Source organism: Heterodontus francisci, chromosome 42 (genome assembly GCF_036365525.1).
Source record: "Heterodontus francisci isolate sHetFra1 chromosome 42, sHetFra1.hap1, whole genome shotgun sequence".
NCBI classification, from domain to species: Eukaryota; Metazoa; Chordata; class Chondrichthyes; order Heterodontiformes; family Heterodontidae; genus Heterodontus; species Heterodontus francisci.
This window is the reverse complement of record NC_090412.1, coordinates 9,424,310-9,447,142: the sequence shown is the minus strand read 5'-3', so window position 1 is coordinate 9,447,142 and position 22,833 is coordinate 9,424,310. Positions and strand designations below refer to the sequence as shown.

Sequence of the window (22,833 nt, the reverse complement as noted above, 5' to 3'; positions counted from 1 at the left end):
TACAGAGATGCTATTTGTGTACTTTTGTTTTAATATGTAAAAAGCAGAACAAGGCTTTGTGCCTGGACCTGCGATTCTCAGTAAATAAGGAGCTGTGTACATTTATTCCAGGAAGTGATTACAAGCCAGCACTCTAATGCAGAGGATCTGATGATGTCAAACCACAAGCAAAGCTTAAACTGCTTAGAATGGTTAGTTGTACACCAAAATGAGATTACAACCTTGAACTTAATCTAGGGTATTTTTATTCGTGAATTTTTGTGATTACAGTGAGATATGTCAGGGAGCTCAACAAAGGAGTAGTATGGGCTCTTATTTTCAAAGAGAAGGCTGAGGGGAAACAGATGAAAATCTTTAAGATTAGGAAATGCTTTAACAGGGTGGATGTCGAGAGATGTTTGCACTTGTGAGGGAGTCCAAAACTAGGCAGCATAATTATAAGATATTTGTAATTCCTCAGATAATGAAGTAGTCCGTGCCCACGTGCAGCAAGAAGTAGACAACATCCAGACTTGGACTGATAAGTGGCAAGTAACATTCTCACCGCACAAGTGCCAGGCAATGATCATCTCCAACAAGAGAGTGTCTAAGCACCACCCCTTGACCTTCAATAGCATTACATTGACAAACTCCCCCTCCCCCCATCAGTATTCTGGTGTTCACCATTGACTAGAAACATAACTGAACCAGTTCCATAAATACTGTGGCTACAAAAGCAGGTCAGAGGTTGGGTTTTCTGCAATGAGTAACTTACATCCTGACTCCCCAAAGCCTTTCCACCACCTACAAGGCACAAGGCAGGAGTGTGATGAAATGCTCTCCACTTACCGGGATGAGTGCAGTTCCAAATTCACTCAAGAGGCTCAACACCATCCAGGACAAAGCAGCCAGCTTGATTGGCAGCCCATCCACCACTTTCAACATTCACACCCACCACCACCGACTCACAGTGGTGCAGTGTGTACCACCTACAAGAGGCACTGCAGCAACTCACTATGCCTCCTTCGATAGCACCTTCCGAACTCACGATAGTCACCAATAAATCCAATAAGAAATTCAGTAGAAACCTCTTGACTCAGAGAGTGTTTAGAATATGGAACTCGCTGCCACAAGTAGTTGTGGCAAAGAGCATGGATGCATTCAAGGAGAAGCTAGATAAGCACAAGAGGGAGAAAGGAATAGAAGGATATGCTAATAGGGTTAAATGGAGAGGGGTGGGTGGAGGCTCTTGTGGTGAAAAAATGCAAGTAACACTCTTTGCCTTTTGCACTGTGACAGCACCACTAGTATGACATTTTCCATTTCCTCCACAAATCATCATCATGGCATGGGAGTGCTTTTTGAACACACATTACAGGCAGATGTGTCCACATGTTCCAAAAACTGCAAGGTGATCAATCAGGTTGTTCACAAATGGTCCTCACATTTGGGGAAAAAAAGGGGACATTTTCGTCCCATTAGTCTAGGTTAGTCTTTGAAATGAAAGGGTAGTATCTAACCTACAGCATCTCCCATTCCCCCCTCTCTGTCCCTGTAACCAGCCAGTGAAGGCCACGTGGCCCAGAACAGGAACCCATCATGTGGGAAATTACAGTTCTAACCTCCATTGATCACTCCATGCTAGCGGACATCTTAAAATACCAACATACTTCCCCATTGTGTTCTATCAGAGCATTCTTGACCAGATTTTTATTTTATTTGTTCGCTGGATGTGGGTGTCCCTGGCTAGGCCAGCAATTGTTGCCCATCCCTAATTGCCCTTGAGAAGGTGGTGGTGAGCTGCCTTCTTGAACTGCTGCAGTCCTTGGGGTGCAGGTACACCCACAATGCTGTGAGGAAGGGATTTCCAGGATTTTGACCCAGCGACAGCGAAGGAACGGCGATATACTTCCAAGTCAGGATGGTGTGTGACTTGGATGGGAACTTGCAGGTGATGGTGTTCCCATGCATCTGCTGCCCTTATCCTTCTAGGTGGTAGAGGTCCCGGGTTTGGAAGGTGCTGTTAAAGGCGCCCTGATGAGTTGCTGCGGTGCATCTTATAGATGGTACACACTGCTGCCACTGTGCGTCGGTGGTGGATGGAGTGAATGTTGAAGGTGGTGGATGGGGTGCCAATCAAGTGGGCTGATTTGTCCTGAATGATGTTGAACTTCTTGAGTGTTGTTGGAGCTGCACCCATCCAGGCAAGTGGAGAGTATTCCATCACACTCCTGACTTGTGCATTGTAGATGGTGGACAGGCATTGGGGAGATGAGGTGAGTTACTCACCACAGTATTTATGTGGCTGGTCCACTTCAGTTTCTGGTCAATGGAAACTCCCAGGATGTTGATAGATTGAGAGAGTATAAAGCAACTTTGCAACCAGAGTTGTTTTCAGTTAATTCAAATATGGTTGTAATCACATCCCCTGTGCAGGCCAGATGCCATTTCAGGCGCTTAATGAGTAAAGTGTAAGCACTTTTCCAAGAACTGCCTCAGCCAAAAAATGTCTTGACTAGCGCTTAACCAAATCCAGACTCTTCTGGGCTCCAGTAGCAGAAAACTTGCTCATTAGATCAGAATTTTCATGTGGAATTGCTTCTTGGTATGTATTGTAGCATAATAGCCTACAGCTGGAAGAAACGTGCAGTCTGAAGGAAGAGGCACTTATAAATCTCTTTGTGTATACACATGTAGGCATCTAAATTATTTCAAAGGCAGAGTTTTGTTTGTCTGTTTTGTGCACTTTACACACTGACTAATTTCACAGCACACAGATTGTTAAATTAGGTTTAGTATAAGCTTTGCGTTTTTCATTTCTGAAAAATTAAGTGAAAGTGGAAACAGTTTAACGGCCTTGACTGATGAGATGCTTACATTACCTACCCCTGGATTAGATTAGGTTTAAGAGTAAAATGGATACCCAATCAGTATTTTGTAATCTAAGGGCATAAAGAAGGTTTTTCATTCTCTTTAGGATATTTACTCTAACTCTTCTCTCCCATCTGCCGCTGTAGGATGCAAGGTTAGACAGGTCATCTGAATTTAGTTCGGTTTAGTGCTCAAGGCAGGGAGATACTTTGAATAACCTTTTCGGAGGAATTCATATGAATGGGGTAGAGGACTTGTGATGGACAGGATTACTCGATCTTTGGAATGGTGGACTTGGCGCCAAATGACTGCAGGGCAAGGAGATTTGAATGTAGAGTAGAAAAGGGGAGGTTAAGGACTGGCTTCAGGAAGCATTTCTTCACACAAAGAGCAGCCAATGCTGAGATGACGTAAGTTAATGGAGGCAATAAACTCTGGAATCATTCAAGAGGCAAGAAGGTGCTCCGATGGGAGATCTAAATGTCAATGGAAGTATAAATTCGGAGGAATGAATGTCATCCCTTCCCTGCCCTTATGTTTGTGATCTTCCTGAAATGTCTTTCCTTATTTCATCTTTTCACCACATATCTCCAGGCCAGTGACTGAGAGTGCTGGCAGGAAATTGAACCTGTATCCAATCTCTCTCTGCACTGTCACATTTTGATCTTCCATGGAAGAAATCAAGAAAGAGTAGAATTGAAGGAAGCTTTTGTCATTCGACGTGATGCATTTTATTTTGACAAGACGTGTATTTACAGGAATTCTGCCTTAAAATTGGATTCTGTAAAATGGCAACAATAATTTGCACTTATATGGTGCCTTCAACATAGAAAAATGTCCCAGAGGTGGAATCAGACCAAAATGGATTGTCATGCAGGCCCCCTGCTGCCAAGAATGAGGCACACATTATTTCACCGCACAAACATTAAAACTTTAAATTGCTGCTGGGAAGAAAAGAAAGCCTGACTGGAAAGACATTTGCCTAGTAACAGACAGTACTTGGAATGGACAAAGGGGCCACTCCCTGCTCCAATTTAATCCACAATGGACTTTTGATTACCAGACTGTGTAGGTGAAGAGGCTAGCGTCCCAGGTTAACTGCTAAGATGGCCGAATACACAAACAGATGTGGCCAGACCAGTTTAGTCACATGACGAACTGACTGTTGGAGATTTTTGAATTTGAACTGGCCATTGAGTTTTAAAACTCAGAAAGCTGTTTGCTCCTGGACTGAAAAGACCTCTCTCCTGTCTGCTCTCATCTTGCTCTCACCAGCTTCAGAAACGATTGAAGACACATGAACCCCAAGAGAGAAAAGTCTCCAACAGTGAACAGGTTTAAGAAGAGTACTGGGCCCCAACGAAAAGCAAGGCTACCTATAATCAAGGACGACAGTGAGCTCGAAGCACAGTAACAAGAAACTCTTCAGAGATAGCCTTAAACCTCTCTATTTTTCTTTTGCTCTTTTCTGTCTCTATTTGCATCTGCATATTACATATGCATGCTAGCATGGGGCGCGGCATGCATCCTTAGGCATCAACCGAATTAGCGTTTAAGTTCTAATAAATTTCACCTTTCTTCTTTAAACCTGAGAAAACCTTTTCTTTGCCTTATAATTGGAAAGTGGTGCACAAGGATTCACCAAGTGGGAGCTCAAAACACAGTGTGTTTAAAAAATTAAGCCCTGTTACAATAAGACCAGGTGAAGGCTGAAAGAGACCCCTAGGCACCTTTCTCACCTGGTCATAAGATACTCAGCCAAGGCAGGAGGACCAAATTCTTGGTCAGAGATGCATTTTAAGGAGGGTCTTAACAGGGTAGGTAGAGAGACAGAAGGATTGAATGAGGGAATTCCAGAGCTTGGAGGCTAAAGAGCTGAAGGCAGGGCCATCAATGGAGAGGTGCAGGAAGGAGGTGCACAAGAGGCCATTTGGAGGAACAGAGAGCTCAGGTGGTAATTGTCAGCCTGACGTAGGTTCCAGAGAGAGGAAACAGCGAGGCCATGAGGATTTCAACATGAGGGGTGAGAATTTTAAATTGGAGTTGGGGTACCAGAAGGCGATGTAGGTCAACGAGAACAGGAGTGATGTGTGAGTGGGACTTAGTGCGGAATAGGATGTCGGCAGAGGAGTTTTGAATGAGCTGAAGTTCATACAGCATGGTGGATGGGAGGTCGGCCTGCAAAGCATTGTAATAGTCGAGTCTGGAGGCAACAAAGGCATAGATGAGAATTTCAGCAACAGATGGGCTGAGGCAGACAAAAAACTTCCTGGAGACTCCACCATTAGCTGTTTGGATAACAGCAAATGTTGAGCCAGTGTTGCAAGTAATTTAAAGTAATCAAAACTGACGTCCAAATACTGTGGAAAATAAAATAGGGGAAGTTTTAACGTGATTGAATAAATCTGTTTCTGATGTGTTTTGGGAGGATATTTTTGTTAGTATTGATGTTCTTTCCTTGCATTAATAAGTTGACGAGTTTGCTTTGATTTTGACAGCTGCTAGTGCCTCTTACACCTTTGCATTTTCTCCTAACATTCTCTGGGGTGATTATATGTGGATTTGCTCCATATGTCTTTTTTTATTGCATTGCAGGCTTAATAATCAAATAAACAACAATTCAGATAGTCAATCCCAATGCAGGCAAGAATTAACCCTGTCACAGTATAACCACAGAACTCCTGGTATCTCTGGCTGCTGTTATTTTTATGGATTTTCTTGTTCTACTTAAATGATATAGTGAAGTGTTCCAGGATATATGGAAGAATGCCCATGTGGCCTCAGAGCCCACCTGAGTGGGTTTGTGTGCCTCCTTTTTAAGATTTCCTCAGAAAGGAGGGAAGGTGGGGATGTCCCATAAGGTGCTTTGCAGGAAGGGTTAGTGAAAGGCTCCTGCCTCCTCAATTACTAGGGTGTTTTCAAACCTTGATGTTGCGAGTACCCCACAATCAGAACCTCGCGTGTCCCAGATGCCTGGTTCAGAGTTTTGAAAAGATTGTTCACTGAAGCCAGGAAGGAGAGAGATTACCCGTCTTTATATTCCAAACTCTCAATATCCTGAATGTATGTGTTATCCTCAGGGTGTACTACATTAAGCTGATTAAGGATTAGTTTCTTACTTTTCAAATACATAAACTCCCCATTTACACAATCATTTTTAATTTTAGACCGTAGAGACTATGACCTCCAGTTTCGTGATTTAAGGGAGCTTATGAGCAAAATTCCATTATATACAATATTGGAATAATGCTTATGACAAACTGCAGTCAAGCTACTGTGCACCCTTATCTGTGACGCAGTTAATCATAGAAAAATCTTTGCTGGTAGGTTCACGAATAGCTTTTTAAAAAAAAAAGTCAACTTTGTGCCTTGTTTTCCTAACCTTAGTTATTCATTAAGCATGCATATGAATGACGACAGAGAGGAAAAGATCCATCCAGCCTGTTCCATGTGTTGTGCATCATGAGATATACACTCCGCACCCCATAAAAATACCATACGATTCCCTGGGAGAGGCGACAAACCAGATTTTAAGAACCCAATTTGGGGGGAAATAAAAATCTGGGAAATTCATCTGTGACCCCTTTTATGTCTTCAGGATGTCCCATATGAAATCTCACCCAATTTTCCATCCATTCATTGAAATGGGCAATAAGCCAGCCAGGCTCCCTTCTGGTCATGCAGCCCTCCCCGCCCGATTTACCTCTAATTGTTACACCCCAGCGATCCTGTATGCTTACATGCAAGAGCGGGAAAATCTGCTCTCCGAGTTAGTCAAAGCTATTTACCAGCATCATTCCAGCTTATCGTAAGCCAGGGATATTGCTTGAGTAAAAGCAAAATACTGCGGATCCTGGAAATCTGAAATAAAAGCAAGAAATGCTGGAACCACTCAGCAGGTCTGGCAGCATCTGTGGAAAGAGAAGCAGAGTTAACGTTTTGGGTCAGTGACCCTTCTTCGGAACAGTTCCCAAACGTTAACTCTGCTTCTCTTTCCACAGATGCTGCCAGACCTGCTGAGTGGTTCCAGCATTTCTTGTTTTTATATTGCTCGAGTTACTTGGCAGCTTAGTTCACCTGGGTAGCAGCAGCAGCTTCAGAGTCCAAATGTCATGAGTTCAAGCCCCCATACCATCCAGGAGCTGAGCACATAATGTAAACGGGCTCTTCAAGGCATTGTACTGTTGGAGGTGCAGCCTTTTGGATGAGATGTTAACCCAACACTGCCTGGTCACGGTATAATTTGAAGAACATCATGGGGGCGTGTGGACCAACATTCCTCCGTCAAACCATCAAAAACAGATTAACTGGCCAATTATCTCCTTTTCTCTTTATGGGAGCTTGCTGTGCGCAGATTGGCTGCCACACTTGCCTACATAACAATGACTACGCTTCAAAAGTAATTCATTCGGTAGGAATTGCTGTGGGACAAATGACGATGACCTGAGAGGTGATACATAAATGGAAATTCAGACTTTTGACTGGCATTTTAAACCATTCTCTTTTCAGTTCTTTTTTTTGAATATGTGAAAACAGATGGAACTATCTGTGTGATTATTGAACCCTGCAGAGGCTAACCTGAAATGAACCTAAACTAACAGGGCAACTTAACCTGCTGCGAGCATTTGCCTGTTTAATTTTTTATAATGGTTCTTTCAAAAACCATTACTGGGAAACTGCTCTAACAATAGGTGTAACTGCTGCTGGCCTCGTGGCTTTCCGATACATGGGTCTACACAGTTTGTTGCTACATGAAGGTAATTTACTACGCCCGAGGTGATCTGTTTTTCTCCAACCAGGAAGTCTGTCAGCTGATTCACACCACCACCACCACCACCCACCCCCCAACCAAACCCCCCCAACCTTGAATGCGGCAGATTTATCTTCAGATGGAAAGGGGTTGTTCAAGAGCACTACGTTGCCAACTGAGAGAGCAGGTGTCACATCTGATGAAAGCAAGCTGGCGAAGAGGCCTATTTCCTAACGATTTCAATTCCTTACAATGAATCAGATTGTGGGGAGGTCTGATGGATGGGTTCAACCTTAAGAAAAAGAATAAAAATGAAAGACTTGCATTTATATAGCACCTTACATGACTTCAGGACATTCCAGAGCACCTTACAGCCAATGAAGTAATTTTGAAATATCACTGTTGTAATGGAGGGAGACCAATTTGTGCATAGCAAGCTCCCATAAACAGCAATGGCATAACTGACTAGATTATCTGCTTTAGTTGTTGGTTGAGGACTAAAATGTTGACCCGGACGCCTGGAGAACTCCCCTGCTCATCTGCACAATAGTGCCATAGGATCTTGTGTGTCGACTTGAAAGGGCCTCAGTTCAACATCTCATCTGAAAGATGGCACCTCCAACAGTGCAGCACTCCCTCAGTACTGGCAGCAGAATTGATAAATTTGAAATAATGTTTGGAACAGGGCAGGGGAATGGGAACAAGTGGTTAACTCCTTCAGAGAATGATGGGCCAAATGGCCTCCTATTGTACTGTAAATTTCTACAATCCTTTTAGTACATTTGAGAGAAACCATTTGGCCAATCTAGCTCAACGTTCCATAGCAACCCATGGCTTCCTCATCGTAGAATCTAAGTGCCTCATGATTGATTCTGGAGTGTTTGCCCCATTACTGTACCCAGGAGACCATTCCAGCTATTACTCACTCTTGTTTCAGAGAATGAAATTTCTTGGAATGGGGTCGTATTGAAGATATGTATCATTAGATAATATAAACTTAAATTGAGTCTACAGCACTGAAACAGGCTTTTCGGCCCATTTGGTCGATGCCGATGTTTATGCTCCACACCAGCCTCTTCCCACCCTACTTCATCTAACCCTCTCAGCAGATCCTTCTATTCCTTTCTCTGTTATGTGCTTTTCTAGTTGCCCCTTCAATGCATCAATGCTATCGGCCTCAATTTTTTCTTATGCTAGCAAGTTCCACATTTTAACCGCTCTTTGGGTAAAAACGTCTCTTCAATTCCCTATCAGGTTTGTTAGTGACTATCTTATACTTACAGTCTCTACACACAAGTGGAAACATCTTCTCTACGTCTACCCTATTCACACACCATCCTGACTTGGAACTATATCGCCGTTCCTTCACTGTCGCTGGGTCAAAATCCTGGAACTCCCTTCCTAACAGCACTGTGGGTGTACCTACCCCAAATGGACTGCAGCGGTTCAAGAAGGCGGCTCACCACCACCTTCTCAAGGGCAATTAGGGATGGGCAATAAATGCTGGCCTGGCCAGCGTCGCCCACATCCCATGAATGGATAAAAAAAAAACTCTGTCAAACCTTTTCAAAATTTAAAAAACCCCTATCAGATCACCCCTCCCCACCAACAGCCTTCTCTTTTCTCAAGAAAAGAGCCCCAGCCTGCTTTCCGACTAAGCATATCCTCTCCCTTCTTGTGGCTGTGCTTGGACTGAGCTGGCACGACAGGATAATCTCAGCAAATTTAGAAGGTTTGTTGAAAATCCCTGCTAAACGGACCCGGATCTGATAAATGGATAATGGAGCAGGCCATACAAGTCGTAATCACCAGGCCTCTAGTCCAGATATTTAAACACAGAAAAAATACTCAAGTTTCTAGACAAATGTTACAAGGTTGTTTCCATTTTCCTGTCATATTATTTCACCATTGCTCTAATTTAATATTTTTAGTTTCTATTTCCAGTTTTCCTGTTTATTTTTTTTCATTTCATCCTTTTTCTTTCTCTCTGGATTTGTTGATCTTTACACCAAAAAGATGAAATACCCCGGAGCAGATTAAATTCTCAATTCCAGCCCAAGATCTCAATGTGATCTCTTGATATGTTTTCAGTTGCACCGGTCTCAAGAACACTAAGTATCGGACCTTTGGGCCATTTGAAATCTTGCCTCATGCGCTAGCGGCAGGCATCGTGTTAGAGCAGCGGCCTTCCTTCTCGATTTTGCTTCTCATTTACTCCCGTCAAAAGCAATATTTTAAATCATTGCTACTGCGTTAATCAGTTAACAACTACTCGTCATGACAACCTTCTGCTTTGTTGTGATTGACCTCCAGTTCCGTTTGCGGTGCTCCCCCAGACTGCCGAGATGTATTACCTGCACTTTTTAATCAGGAAAACCAGTAGGATCAAGCAAATGTGTGTCAGAGTTTAATCTTCGTGTAGTCTGTGCTGCTGACGTCGTTTCTGCAGTGGAGGCCAAGCATTTTCACCATCAGGTCACAGATTTAAGGAGATTGGCAGCAGAACCAGAAGCGAGATGAAGAGAAACTCTCGACACAACAAGTTAAGAGCTGGATTGCGCTATCTGAAAGGGCGGTGGAAGTAGGTTCAGTAGTGACTTGGATAAAAACCTCAAGGGGGAGAACTTGAAGGGCAGTGGGGGAAAGGGCAGAGGAGTAGGACTATTTGGATAGCTCTTTCTCAGAGCTAGCACAGACACAACGGGCCAAATGGCCTGCTGCTTTGTTGTAAGATTCGATAATTCTGATTTCTATTAATTATTTTGTTCTGTAAAGCTCCCAATACTCTCACTTAAGAATTCTTCAGTTATTTCGAGGTGGTTGTCCCACCGTCCAGAATTTGTCCCATTCTTCATTCCTCTGGCCTGATGACTGATTCGAGGCAGAGCTAGACAAATCTTTGATCTACCAGGGAGTAAAGGGTGATGAGGGACCAGCAGGAACATGGAGTTAAGGCCACAATCACATCAGCCATAATCTTATTGAATGGCGGAGCAGGCTCGAGTGGCTGAATAACCTACTCCTGCTCCTATTTCTTATGTTCTTATGTGCAGATGGCAGGGTAGGTATCTGGCCTGCTCCCTGGAGCCATGGCCTGTCCAGGAGCATTCCCTTTCGATGTAGCCCAGACTGGGAATTAACATAGAAAGACTTGCATTTATTTTGCACCATTGGTGGCCTCAGAATGTCATAAAGCGTGCCACAGACAATGAAGTACTTTTGAAACGTATGAAACGCAGCAACCAATTTGTGCACAAGCTCCCACAAATCTGGTAATGGGAATTCAGCAGCGAGTAACTCACCTCCTGTCTCCCCAAAGCCTGTCCACCATCGACAAGGCACAAGTCAGGAGTGTGATGGAATACTCTCCACTTGCCTGGATGGGTGCAGCTCCAACAACACTCAAGAAGCTCAATCCATCCAGGACAAAGCAGTCTGCTTGATTGGCACCCCATCCACCACCTTCAACATTCACTCCCTTCACCATCAACGCACAGTGGCAGCAGTGTATACCACATTCAAGATATACTGCAGCAACTCACCAAGGCTCCTTCGACAGCACATTCCAAACCTGCAACCTCTACCACCTAGAAGGACAAGAGCAGCAGATGCATGGGAACACCACCACCTGCAAGTTCCCCTTCAAGCCACACATCATCCTGACTTGGAATTATATTGTCGTTCCTTCACTGTCGCTGGGTCAAAATCCTGGAACTCCCTTCCTAACACCTGTACCCTACACCCCAAGGACTGCAGCTGTTCAAGAAGGCAGCTCACCACCACCTTCTCAACAACAATTATTGATGGGCAAAAAGTGCTGGCCTAGCCTGTGATGCCCACATCCCCTGAACGAATAAAAAAAAGACCAGGTACACACACTCTCTCAGATGTTGATTGAGGGATAACGGTAAAGCAGGACACCTGGTAAGAACTCCCCTGCTCTTCGTCAAATTGTGCCCTGGGGTTTTTTTTTTTACATCTATTTGAGGGGGCATACAGAGCCTCAGTTTTATCATCATGTCTGGAAGACGGCACCTCTAACAGTGCAGGGCTCTCTCAGTATTGCACTGGAATGTCAGCCGAGATTTTGTGCTCAGGTTTCTGCAGTGGGTCTTGAACCCACTTCTGACTCAGAGCTGAGAGTGCTTCCCATTGAGCTAAGGCTATCACAGCTCTTGAATATACACCAATCCCCTCTCAGCGGCACCTAGCACTGAAAACTACCAAGGCACCAAAGATCTGATCATTTGTGAATGCTGGGATCTGCCAGTTGGGTTTGCCAAAGCAAAAGCATTAGTGATGCACCAAAATGAAGCTGTATGTTATAATGGGATCATTAGTGGGTATGAGGAGTGAGCTTCACTGTGCCATGTGGCCCTCTTCTCATCCTTATTCATAGTTAAATAGCTGCTTGTCACCCACTCCGCAACACGAAAAGCCACTTGAGCTCGGTACATGGGGAGCTATGTAACCATTCCCCAATATTGGTCAGTGCCTTTGGGACAAACTCATAGGGAACATTTGTTTTTTAAAAAAAAAGTGAATTTCTTGTTTACTGATAATTATCTTCTCAATCCCGATCGAGAAATTATTGTGTAGTGCTGTCCTCTTGCATTGCGTTAAGTGCCAGTATAAAAGTTGACTTAAATTTATGATGGATTTGACTGACCGCAAACAGCCTGCCTGCACTTGTAGGAAGTGAAGGAGCGTTTCCCCCTTGATTTTTATTTAATACATCATTGGGTTTAACGTGCTAGAAAAATGTTCACCCAACACTTTGGGTATGTCTGTTTAAAAGTAGCACAGCAGAAATATGCAGTACAGTGTCCTTTTGTGGTCATTCTGCTCTTTGCGTTGCTATGCAAAAGCCTAAAGGCTGTGACAACAAGCGACTGAACTGTTCAAGAAAGCAAATCATAAATCTAGCTCGGTTTTGTTCTGTTGTTGTGCCCTCCTAGCTGTGTGAGAGGCATTCAGCAGCCTTACATTATTGGCTCCTGCACAATGTGACGCTTCCTCTTGAGAACTGTTCAGGGATTCAAGGTAGGCCATAAAAAGTGCAAGATACAATGCAAGATAAATAAAGACTTTGTTTTAAGTGCACTAGGCAACAGAGGGGGAGAAAAAACACAGAACAGTAGTATCAAAGGATCCAATCTCCCAGTACGGAGAGAGAGGGACTGTTGGAATTTCTGCCTCAAATTCTCCCAGGGTTTCAAAGACACACCATAAATAGTCATTGAAGCTGCAATTGAAATTTCATAAATCATTCTGTTAACTCTAATGTCAATCTACTGAAGAAAGGAATCTATTTAAAGTACATTTCTCTCCCTTCACATTCCTGTTAATGAATATAACTGTTTTTCATCCACACGCAGACTGGGAACTTGTTGACAATATAAACAGGCGCATATTAAGTGCTCCGATGTGTCTGATGTTCCACTGTCTACACTGTGACAGGCATTTAATACATTCAAAATATACAGGTTAACCCACCCCCACCCCGTCAGAGAGGACCATTTTACAAACATTTTACACGCTCATCCACGAACATTAACTGTAACTTTTAATCCCATTTTTACTTCTTTCGCTTTATGATCCCACTTATGGTAGAGTCCAAAACCAAGGGGCCATAAATATAAGACGGTCACTGGTAAATCCAATAACGAGTATAGGAGAAACTTCTTTCTCCAGGTAGTGGTTATCACAAGGAATAGTTGAGGCAAATAGTACAGTTGCATTTAAGGGGAGGCTAGATAAGTGCATGAGGAAGAAACGCATAAGCGATATCTTGAGAGGGTGAGATGAAGAGGCTTGTGTGGAGCATAAGCGCTGGCATGGGCCGAATGGCCTGTTTCTGTGCTGCACATTCTAGGTAATGCCAGTGGATATTGCCTTTTCCTAGAAGGTTCTTAGTTTTATATCTACTTGACCACTGCTTGTTACAAGGCTAAACAGCTGAATTTTTAGAGGGGGAGGTACTACACCAAGGGACTCCAAGAAATAAGAAAGGAAAGGAACATGCAGTTATATACATGCAGCACATCTTCTCATCTCTTGAGATGTCCTAAAGCACATCATGTATAACAAGTTGGTTTGAAATGTGATTATTGTTCTTATGTTGATCAACATGACGCACAGCAAGATCCTATATACTTCTATCCCAGAGACCTAAGCACATAATGGGAGCTTCTCTGTCCATGTTAGAGCTGGTCACCAGTGACTTGGATCACATTTGATTCCAGGATCACTGGCCATATCTTCATTCCTGCCCTTCACTCGTGCTGTTTGTAAGAAAATGGACACTTATAGAATCATAGAATGGTTACATCACACAAGGAGATCATTCAGCCCGTCGAGCTCATGTCAGCTCTCTGCAAGAGTAATTTAGCTAGACCCACTTCCCCAGGCTTTCTCCGAGCCCTGCAGTTTTTTTTTCCCCTTCAGATGCTTATCTAATTCCCTTTCGAAAGCCAAGATTGAATCTGCCTCCACCACACTCTCAGGTAGTGCTTTCCAGACCCTAACCACTCTCTTATGTAAAACAGATTTTCCTCAAATCGCTTTTGGTTCCTTTGTCAAACACTTCAAATTCGTGTCCTCTGGTTTTCAACCCTTTGGCTAATGGGAACAGTTTCTCTCTATCTACTCTGTCTGGACCCTTCAAGATTTTGAACACCACTATCAAATCGCCTCTCAACCTTCTCTTCTCCAAGGAGAACAGCCCCAGCTTCTCCAATCTATCCATGTGACTGAGGTTCCTCATCACTGGAACCATTCTTGTTAAATCTTTTCTGTGCTCTCTCTAATACCATCACATCCTTCCTAAAGTATGGTTCCCAGAATTGGACACAATATTCAAGTTGAGTCTGGACCAATGTTTTATAAAGGTTCTTCATTAATGTCCTTGCTTTTGTACTCTTTGCCTCTGTTTTTAAACCCAGGATCTCATATGCAGTTTTAAGCACTTTGTCAACCTGTCCTGCCACTTCAATAATTTGTGCACATATACCCCCAGGTGTCTCTGTTCCTGCACCCCCTTTAGAATTGTACCTTTTAGTTTATATTGCCTCTCCTCTGTATCACTTCACACTTCTGTGTGTTAACTTCTATTTGCTACCTGTCCACCCATTCCACCAGCATGTATGTGTTCTCTTGAAGTCTATCACTATCCTCTTCGCCGTTAGAATATTTCCAAGTTTGGTGTCATCTGCAAATTTTGAAATTGTACGCAAGTCAAAGTCATTAATATAGATCAGGAAAAGCAGTGGTCCTTGTTGTATTACTGGGTTCGTCACACAAATTTATAATAATCACATACTGATGAATGGTAACAAATACTTTGGGTTCTTTTTATTTAAGACTCATAATGCTGAATAGAAGTCACAAGAGAGCTCTACATGCATCTTACTAGGGATCAACACATCATCTACTCCTGTGTCATATGCTCTTTGACATCACTTCCTGCAGTGATGATGCACACTCACTACTTACATATTCCATGAAAGCAATACCACAACAGTCCTAATATCAACCCCTGGGGAACCCCACTCTAAACCTTCCTCCTGTCTGAAAAACAACCGTTCACCACAACTCTGTTTCCTGTCAGTCAACCAACTTCATATCCACAATTGTTTCTGAGAAGAATTTATATGTGTGAGTAGAAGATAATGAATAATAACTTTTCATCTTGAAACATGCCTCTGTAAATACAGAGATAGTTACAGTTTGTGGTGATTTGTTCATCATAATATAGAGTGCACATAATGGTCAGGGGAATGATTTTGTCAAGCCAAACTTCAATTCTCTGAATTGTTATGAGACATGATTGAGGATTGAATCTCTATTTTACGTTGGTCTTGAGAGTAATCAGTAATATTGTTCATGAAAATACATCTCATGTGATGCTCAGCTATGAGAGACTGGGGCTGAATAAGCTGAGGAGTTGGTGATCCTTGCTACAAATGCTTGATTAACAGTGCTGCTGATGCAGACCAGATAATTGCTTAGGAACACTTCAGAGACAATCGAAACTGTGTGGGAAGGATCTCTTCCAATGTGCACAGCCAGGTATAATCACCGTGCTCCTCTGATTACTGCTTTCACCCTTCAATGTCTGCATTTTGATTTTAATTTGTAGGGTCACTGGCGGAGAACTCTTTGAAGACATTGTCGCCAGGGAATACTACAGTGAAGCAGATGCAAGGTAGGTAGCCAAACGCGTATGCTGGACTCAATGCTGTCTTTCCCCTTGGAGCTTTGTTATTGATGCTAATTGAACGGGAAATGAAGAAACATGTTCATGGTGTTTCTATCTTTCGAAGCCCAGAAAATTGTCTGATGTAGTGGTTTAGGGTGAATTATTAAGATTGGCTCAAATTTGAAGTTAAAAATACGTGTTGGTCATTGATTACATGCTTACATACATTATGCTCTTTCTCCAATATAATCAACATTTAATTTATCCTACACCAGTAGAAGGAATAGCATGATTTATATTCTGCTGCTATTTGACCAATAATATATCTGGTACCTCATCTCTTCTTATCAACCTCAAGGTTGCTCTGTAAGGTGGTCATGCCCAGAACCCAGATGCATGGATATCCATGGTGTCTCTGCATTGCTTGACCTCTTACAATCATTTTTCACAAAAATTACTTTTATTTTTCAATCAGAATTCATGTCAGGTGCTACAGGGCAGCATTCAGTGCCAGACTAGTAGAGTGTAAGTGAGATCCTCGGCTCCCTTTCCTTGGTAGAGTTGCCAACTCTGGTTGAACGTAGTCCTGGAGGTTTCATCTCATGACCTCCTGCCACTGACTGGCCCCACCCCACACGTTGACCATTGGTTGCCCGACATGTCCATCCTCATGATGCACCACATTCCTACACCAATCAGAAAGCAGAAACTCTTTGTTTTCCAATTGGATGATTCAGCAGTCAAACAGCCCTTTTTTCCCCTGTGTGCAATCATTTTTTAACTAGCAAATAAAAGTGTGCCAAGAATTAAAAAAAACACACAAATGCCTTTATTACCCCTAGATTACCCCTGTGTTGCATGCAGCAGTGTCCTGGAGATTAATCTTTAATTCCTGGAGACTCCAGGGCAATCCCAGAGAGTTGGTAACCCCAGACCTCAGTCATCCTGCTGTAGTGAGGTGTTGGCCAGAGACCAGATATATCTCTGTGGGGAGAATTGGACAGGGACCTCCGTTGAGCTTTTCTCTCACATGTTATCATGACTGGGAAAGATCCGTGATCTGAAAGCACTCGCACAAGAGAAGCTTTGCCCATTGGGAAGGGGAAACTAGGAGAGGTAACAGGGAAAGGAGAAAATGGATGTCCTCATTAGACAGTTAATATATGTAAAAATTAGATAAATAAACAGAAATCGAAGCAAAAAAGGAATCCTGGATTTTGCAGGCAGAATCCAAACTTTTTCCAACATGATTGAATTGAAACCCAGGAGCCAATGATCATTTTGTCAGTTTACTGTTGCATGTAAGTGCTCATGGATGTAGTCATTATAATTTGTTGTCTTCATGCTCTTCATTACATCAAGACTGAGTTTATTTAATCCTGTGCATTGACAATGAACATAAAAGGCAAGCTCTGGCCCAAATTCTAACTGCCTCAGTTATCCTCAAATCCATATTTAATTGTAATCAGAAGAACAAAGGCTAGTTGTGTGTTGAAAATATAGTCAAGATGTATTATTGACCATCGCTTGAGAAAGGGTTTCAGGGCAAGAACGGTGCTGGTAATCTTGATCACTGCCTCAACCAGCAAACACCCAGGTAGTTGTCGAACCATCATCCATGATGATGCCCGTCAACACCCAGTGACCAAAGTAATGCCCTCTGTGGTATTAGCAAACAAACCCTTATTGGTAGTAAACTGCTCTTTTTTTTTAAAAAAAAAGGCATTAAACCAGTTTTATCATCAAATTTATAGCACAGAAATAGGCCATTCGTGGCGGTGTGTCAGCACCATTGTAAGATGCTCCTTCAGTGCATTGCTCAGTGTATCATACATCTCCAGTTGTCGCACTCCTCGGCTCTCTTCACGGCTGAGAAGATGCAGATGTTCTGGGACCTGAGGTCAGCTGTATCGGTTGAAATCCAGGCGCTTCTTGACCTTGCAAAGGAATGTTTCCAGTTCTTTGAAAGACAGGCTAAGTGCCCCGTAGGCAACGTGTGACCAATTGAGTCTGGCCACGTACTGGACTACAAACAGCTTGTGTCCAGTGCAGCACTTGAGTTTGGTTGATCATCGTTCTGGCCTGACTCCCGGTGCCACGGTTATAGCATCATCTGGAAAGATTAATCTCAAACATGAGGTGTATATTTTTGTGCCTGCAACATATTGATCTTAAGAGTTTTTTGCTCTTAATGTTGCTATATCATATTCTTACAAAAGAAAACGCATGTGTTCTTATCTTCCCATACTATGTAACATCTCCAGCTGAGAAAGCAGGCAACCAATCACCTCACTGGCCTTAGACAATGACACTCTGTAACTGGCTATGCAAAGGTGCACAAGTAAGGCCTAGCAAACTCTGGCTCAGATGTTTCTTTACTGGAGGTAGCCTAACTCCATTTGATATCTCCCCATAATAAAACTCTACTTCATCACACTGCTGACCTGCACTAGTTTTTTTTTAAAAAGGGATAATTGAATAAATTATACCATCACTAAAATGGAGAGAGGGAGAAAGGCACTTCAATCCGACCTCTAGTGTGCCCTCATTAACTGTTTGTGGCTACTGGAAAGCTTCAGTTATGAAACTAATAAATAATTACTATCATATTCGTTATTGTTAGCAGCCGCAAGGGATTTTATTTTAATGGACAGAAGGTTGCCAGGTGCAGGCTAGATTTTATGAAAGAAAAATATAAAAGGGCTTTCTTTTTTTAAAAAAAAAGCTTTTTATTGGGTCGGAGGTCCATAATGTTTACTTTTTTTTAATTCATTCATGGGATGTGAGTGTCGTTGGCTCGGCCGGCATTTATTGCCCATCGCTAATTGCCCTTGAGAAGGTGGTGGTGAGCTGCCTTCCTGAACTGCTGCAATCCTCGAGGTGCAGGTACACCAACAATGCTGTGAGGAAGGGAGTTCCAGGATTTTGGCCCTGTGACAGAGAAAGAACTGCAGTATAGTTCCAAGTCAGGATGGTGTGTGGCTTGTTCCCATTCGTCTGCTGCCCTTGTCCTTCTAGGTGGTGGAGGTCGTGGGTTTGGGAGGGGCTGTTGAAGGAGCCTTGGTGAGTTGCTGCAGTGCATCTTGTAGATGGTGCACACTGCTGCCACTGTGCATCAGTGGTGGAGGGAATGAATGTTGAAGGTGGTAGATGGGGTACCAATCAAGTGGTCTGCTTTGTCCTGGATAGTGTCGAGCTTGTTGTGTGTTGTTGGAGCTGCACCCATCTAGGCAAGTGGAGAATATTCCATCACACTCCTGACTTGTGCCTTGTAGATGGTGGACAGGCATTGGGGAGTCAGGAGATGAGTTATCCGCCACAGAATTCCCAGCCTGTGACCTGCTCATGTAACCACAGTATTTATGTGGCTGGTCCAGTCCAACTTCTGGTCAATGGTGACCCCCCCAGGATGTTGATAGTGGAGGATTCAGCGATGGTAATGTCATTGAATGTCAAAGGGAGATGGTTAGATTCTCGCTTGTTTGAGATGGTCATTGCCTGGCACTCGTGTGGCGCGAATGTTACTTGCCACTTATCAGCTCAAGGTAGATGCCAGGGACTTAAAGGCAGCTGTCAATCTGCTCCTAGCTAATAGCCTCCAGTTGACCTCAAAATGTGTCTGTTCAGGTGGCCTTAAAGGGACCAACACCAAAGGAGATCAGTTAGTAAAATGAACAGCCAACCATAGCTGTCAGGTTTTCTTCGGGCTGACTGATTGGAACTCAGTACAATGCAGCCCATTAGTACCAGAAGGAAGTAGCAAGAAACCTTTTTAAAATCAACTATAATTCATGTTTGTATAATTCGAAAGCTTTTAAGAATTGTAATCATCGACTAATCACAGAATGATCCAGCACGAATGGAGGCCATTCGATCCATCATGCCTGTGACAGCTCTTTGAAAGAGCTATCAAATTAGTCCTCCTCGCCTCCACTTTCCTCACAGCCCTGCAAAGTATTTATCAAGTTGCCTATTGAAACTTACAATTGAATCTGCTTTCACCGCACTTTCAGGCAGCGCATTCCACAAAACAACTCACTGTGTGAAATAACTAAGTCCTCCCCACCCCCATCTCTCCCATTTCTTTTATCAATTATCTTAAATGTGAAAATTATTAAAAGGCTAGCAAGATTATTGCAGCCTAGCCTATGATGCAGGTACACCTGGTTTAAAAACATGCTGATTATAATTCTGGGCTATAGGGTTCCTCTTCTCCCTTCCGACATAGAACTGTTGGACAGGAATGCAGAACTCCAGGTTGTCGAGATGCTTCCCTGCATCTTTTTAATATTCAGCTTACATTCAGCGTTTGTAAAGATAAAACTGACTTTTTAAATCACTAATAAAAGCTCTGCTGACCCAACATTTTGTAAAATGTTGTATAATTACACAGCACATTTTTCCAATATTACTTTAGGAACACAAGAACAAGAGCAGGCCATTCAGCCCCTCAAGCCTGTTCTGTCATTTGTGGCCCATCTGTACCCTTACTCTATTTCTGCATCATTTTAAGAGTTTTTTTTTTTCAAAACATGGCAATCCATTGTGCATTTCGTTTCATTAAATGGGACTGCTAGATTCTGTCCTTGCCCCAGAATCACAAATAATGTTTTACAATTCGACACTCACCATTTCAAAAGCCATGATAATGACGCCAATGAGAAGGCCTAGCCTAAGGTTTCTTGCTTGGCTCACCAGTTGTCAGGCTTGAGCAGTAATGGAAGGGATTTCTCCCACTCCTGGATAACCTGGCTCAGATTGGGAAACTTGTCCGCCAGCGCAGGTCCAATACCTACCCACTTGTCAAGGTTCCTTCAACAGCACCTTCCAAACCCACAATCTCTACAACCTAAAAGGGCAAGGGCAGTAGACACATGGGAACATTACCACCTGGAAGTTCCCCTCCAAGCCATACACCATCCTGACTTGAAACTATATCACTGTTCTTTCACTGTCGCTGGGTCAACATCATGGAACTCCCTCCCTAATAGCACTGTGTGTGTACCTATACCCCAAGGACTGCAGCAATTCAAGGAGGCAGCTCACCACCACCTTCTCAAGGTAAATTAGGGATGGGGAATAAATGCTGGCCTAGCCAGCGACACCCACATCCCAGAAATGAATAAGAAAGGACACTCAATTACCCTTTAGATGCAATGAGGGACCCTTACTTCCAATTGAGAGTTTCCGGACTTTGTTTTGTGACAGCCACGTGCTCATAACTCAGGAATATAGTAGCATTGAGCTATTGTAACCTTTTCTCCAAGTGGAACCCATTATCAAGAGTGAGATAGCCTCTGTTATACAGCACAGAAGGAGCCTCCCATTTCAGGCTGCTTTTAAATGGGTTTGTAAATATTGTTCCAACTGTCGAGAATGAATTCCCATTTCCTTTGTCCCTGCCGTGAATCACCACTCCACTGAGCAATAAAATTGCCATTCACTGCCAGAGAATCTAGGCTTGGAGATTAGTCAGTGCAATACTGTTCTTGCAAAATGACTCCCTCTGTCATCTTGACAGAAACAGTAACAATTTTAAGGTAGGTGCCTCATTAAAATAGTGACAGGAAGACCTTTGTACAAATGTATTTAATGTTTGTCTGTTGGTGTTCTAGAGCCAAGGTTGAATCCACAGTAATGAATACCTGATGCAGAAATAGAACTGCAATGTACTATAAACCACATCCCATTCTCTCCCCTTTAAAGAATTCAAATCTATCTACACAATATAAATGTCTTGCTTTCTGTATGCATCACGTTAAGAGGTGTTACACTTCAAAGTGTCACCTGCAAAGTGTGTTGTCACATTTGCAATACCTCGAATATCATTAATAAAGCAACAACAAATGGGTCAAGGAACCTAGCAATGAACAACTGTTATAAAAAGATGCATTTGGTTGCAAATTGCTCATATTCATCAATAAAATAGCAGATTTCAAAAGATAGAAATACACAGTGGGTCCTCCTGGAACAGTGAAGAGATAAACAGGTTAATGCTTCAGGAGTGAGCTCTTGGGTTTGATGAAGGATCTACACCCAAAACACTAACCCACCCTCCTCCTTTTCAGTGGAACTGGACAGTATTTCCAGCACATGTATTCATAAACTATCCAGTGGCCACTGCTCAGCCATACCTACATAGCCAATTCACGTTACAGATAGATAATCATAGAATAATGTAGCACACCAGGAGTCCCTTCAGCTCACAGTGTCTACACTCTTCGAAAGAGCAATCCAGTTTTGTCCCACTGCTCTGCTTAATTCCCCCATAGCCCTGCAAATCTTTTCGCCTTTAAGTATGCATCCAATTCTTGAGAAAGGAAGGCTGATCTATTAAAGGTCTGTAAAATTATGAAAGGTTTTGATAGAGTGGATACAGAGAGAATGTTTCCACTTGTGGGGAAGAGCATAACTAGAGACCATCAATATAAGAGTCACCAAGAAGTCCAGTAGGGAATTCAGAAGAAACTTCTTTACCCAGAGAGTGGTGAGAATGTTGAACTTGCGACCATAGGAAGTGGTTGAAGCGAATAGTATAGATGCATTTAAGGGGAGGCTAGATATGAGGAAGAGGGGAATAGAGGGTTACAACGATAGATTTAGATGAAGAAAAATGGGAGGAGGCTCAAGTGGAGTATAAACACTGGCACGGACTGGTTGGACCGAATGGCCTGTTTCTGTGCTGTATATCCTGTGTAATTCCCTTTTGAAAGTTATTATTGACTCTGCATCCACAACCTTTTAACACAGCATATCTCAAAAATCGAAGCATCCTTTTGCTGAATATTTTTGTTAAGTTTGAATTGCAAATGAACGGTTAAGTGGAAAGACTGTCAAATCGGCTGTTCTTGCTTCTGACTCGTATTTTAAATCAGGTATTAAAAACAACTTTGCAAAATATCTGAACATTCACCAGGATTTAATTGGCATAAATGGGCCTGACCATTTGTACCATCTGAAGTTGTCAAAAATGGAGGTCAACCATTTTTTTTTCCAAACTTATGCTGTTTGAGAGATGACCTTTGAGTCTGTA

The 22,833-nt window shown here is 42.8% G+C and overlaps 1 protein-coding gene across 3 annotated transcripts in view; it reads left to right on the top strand.

Moving 5' to 3' along the window:
• camk2g2 (calcium/calmodulin-dependent protein kinase (CaM kinase) II gamma 2) overlaps window positions 1-22,833 on the top strand; it is a 346,094-nt gene that overhangs the window by 207,561 nt on the left and 115,700 nt on the right. For all 3 annotated transcript variants that reach the window (XM_068020525.1, XM_068020524.1, XM_068020526.1), the window contains exon 5: window positions 15,741-15,806. In XM_068020525.1, coding sequence (XP_067876626.1) covers window positions 15,741-15,806 — 66 coding nt within the window. The remainder of the gene's footprint in view (window positions 1-15,740; window positions 15,807-22,833) is intronic.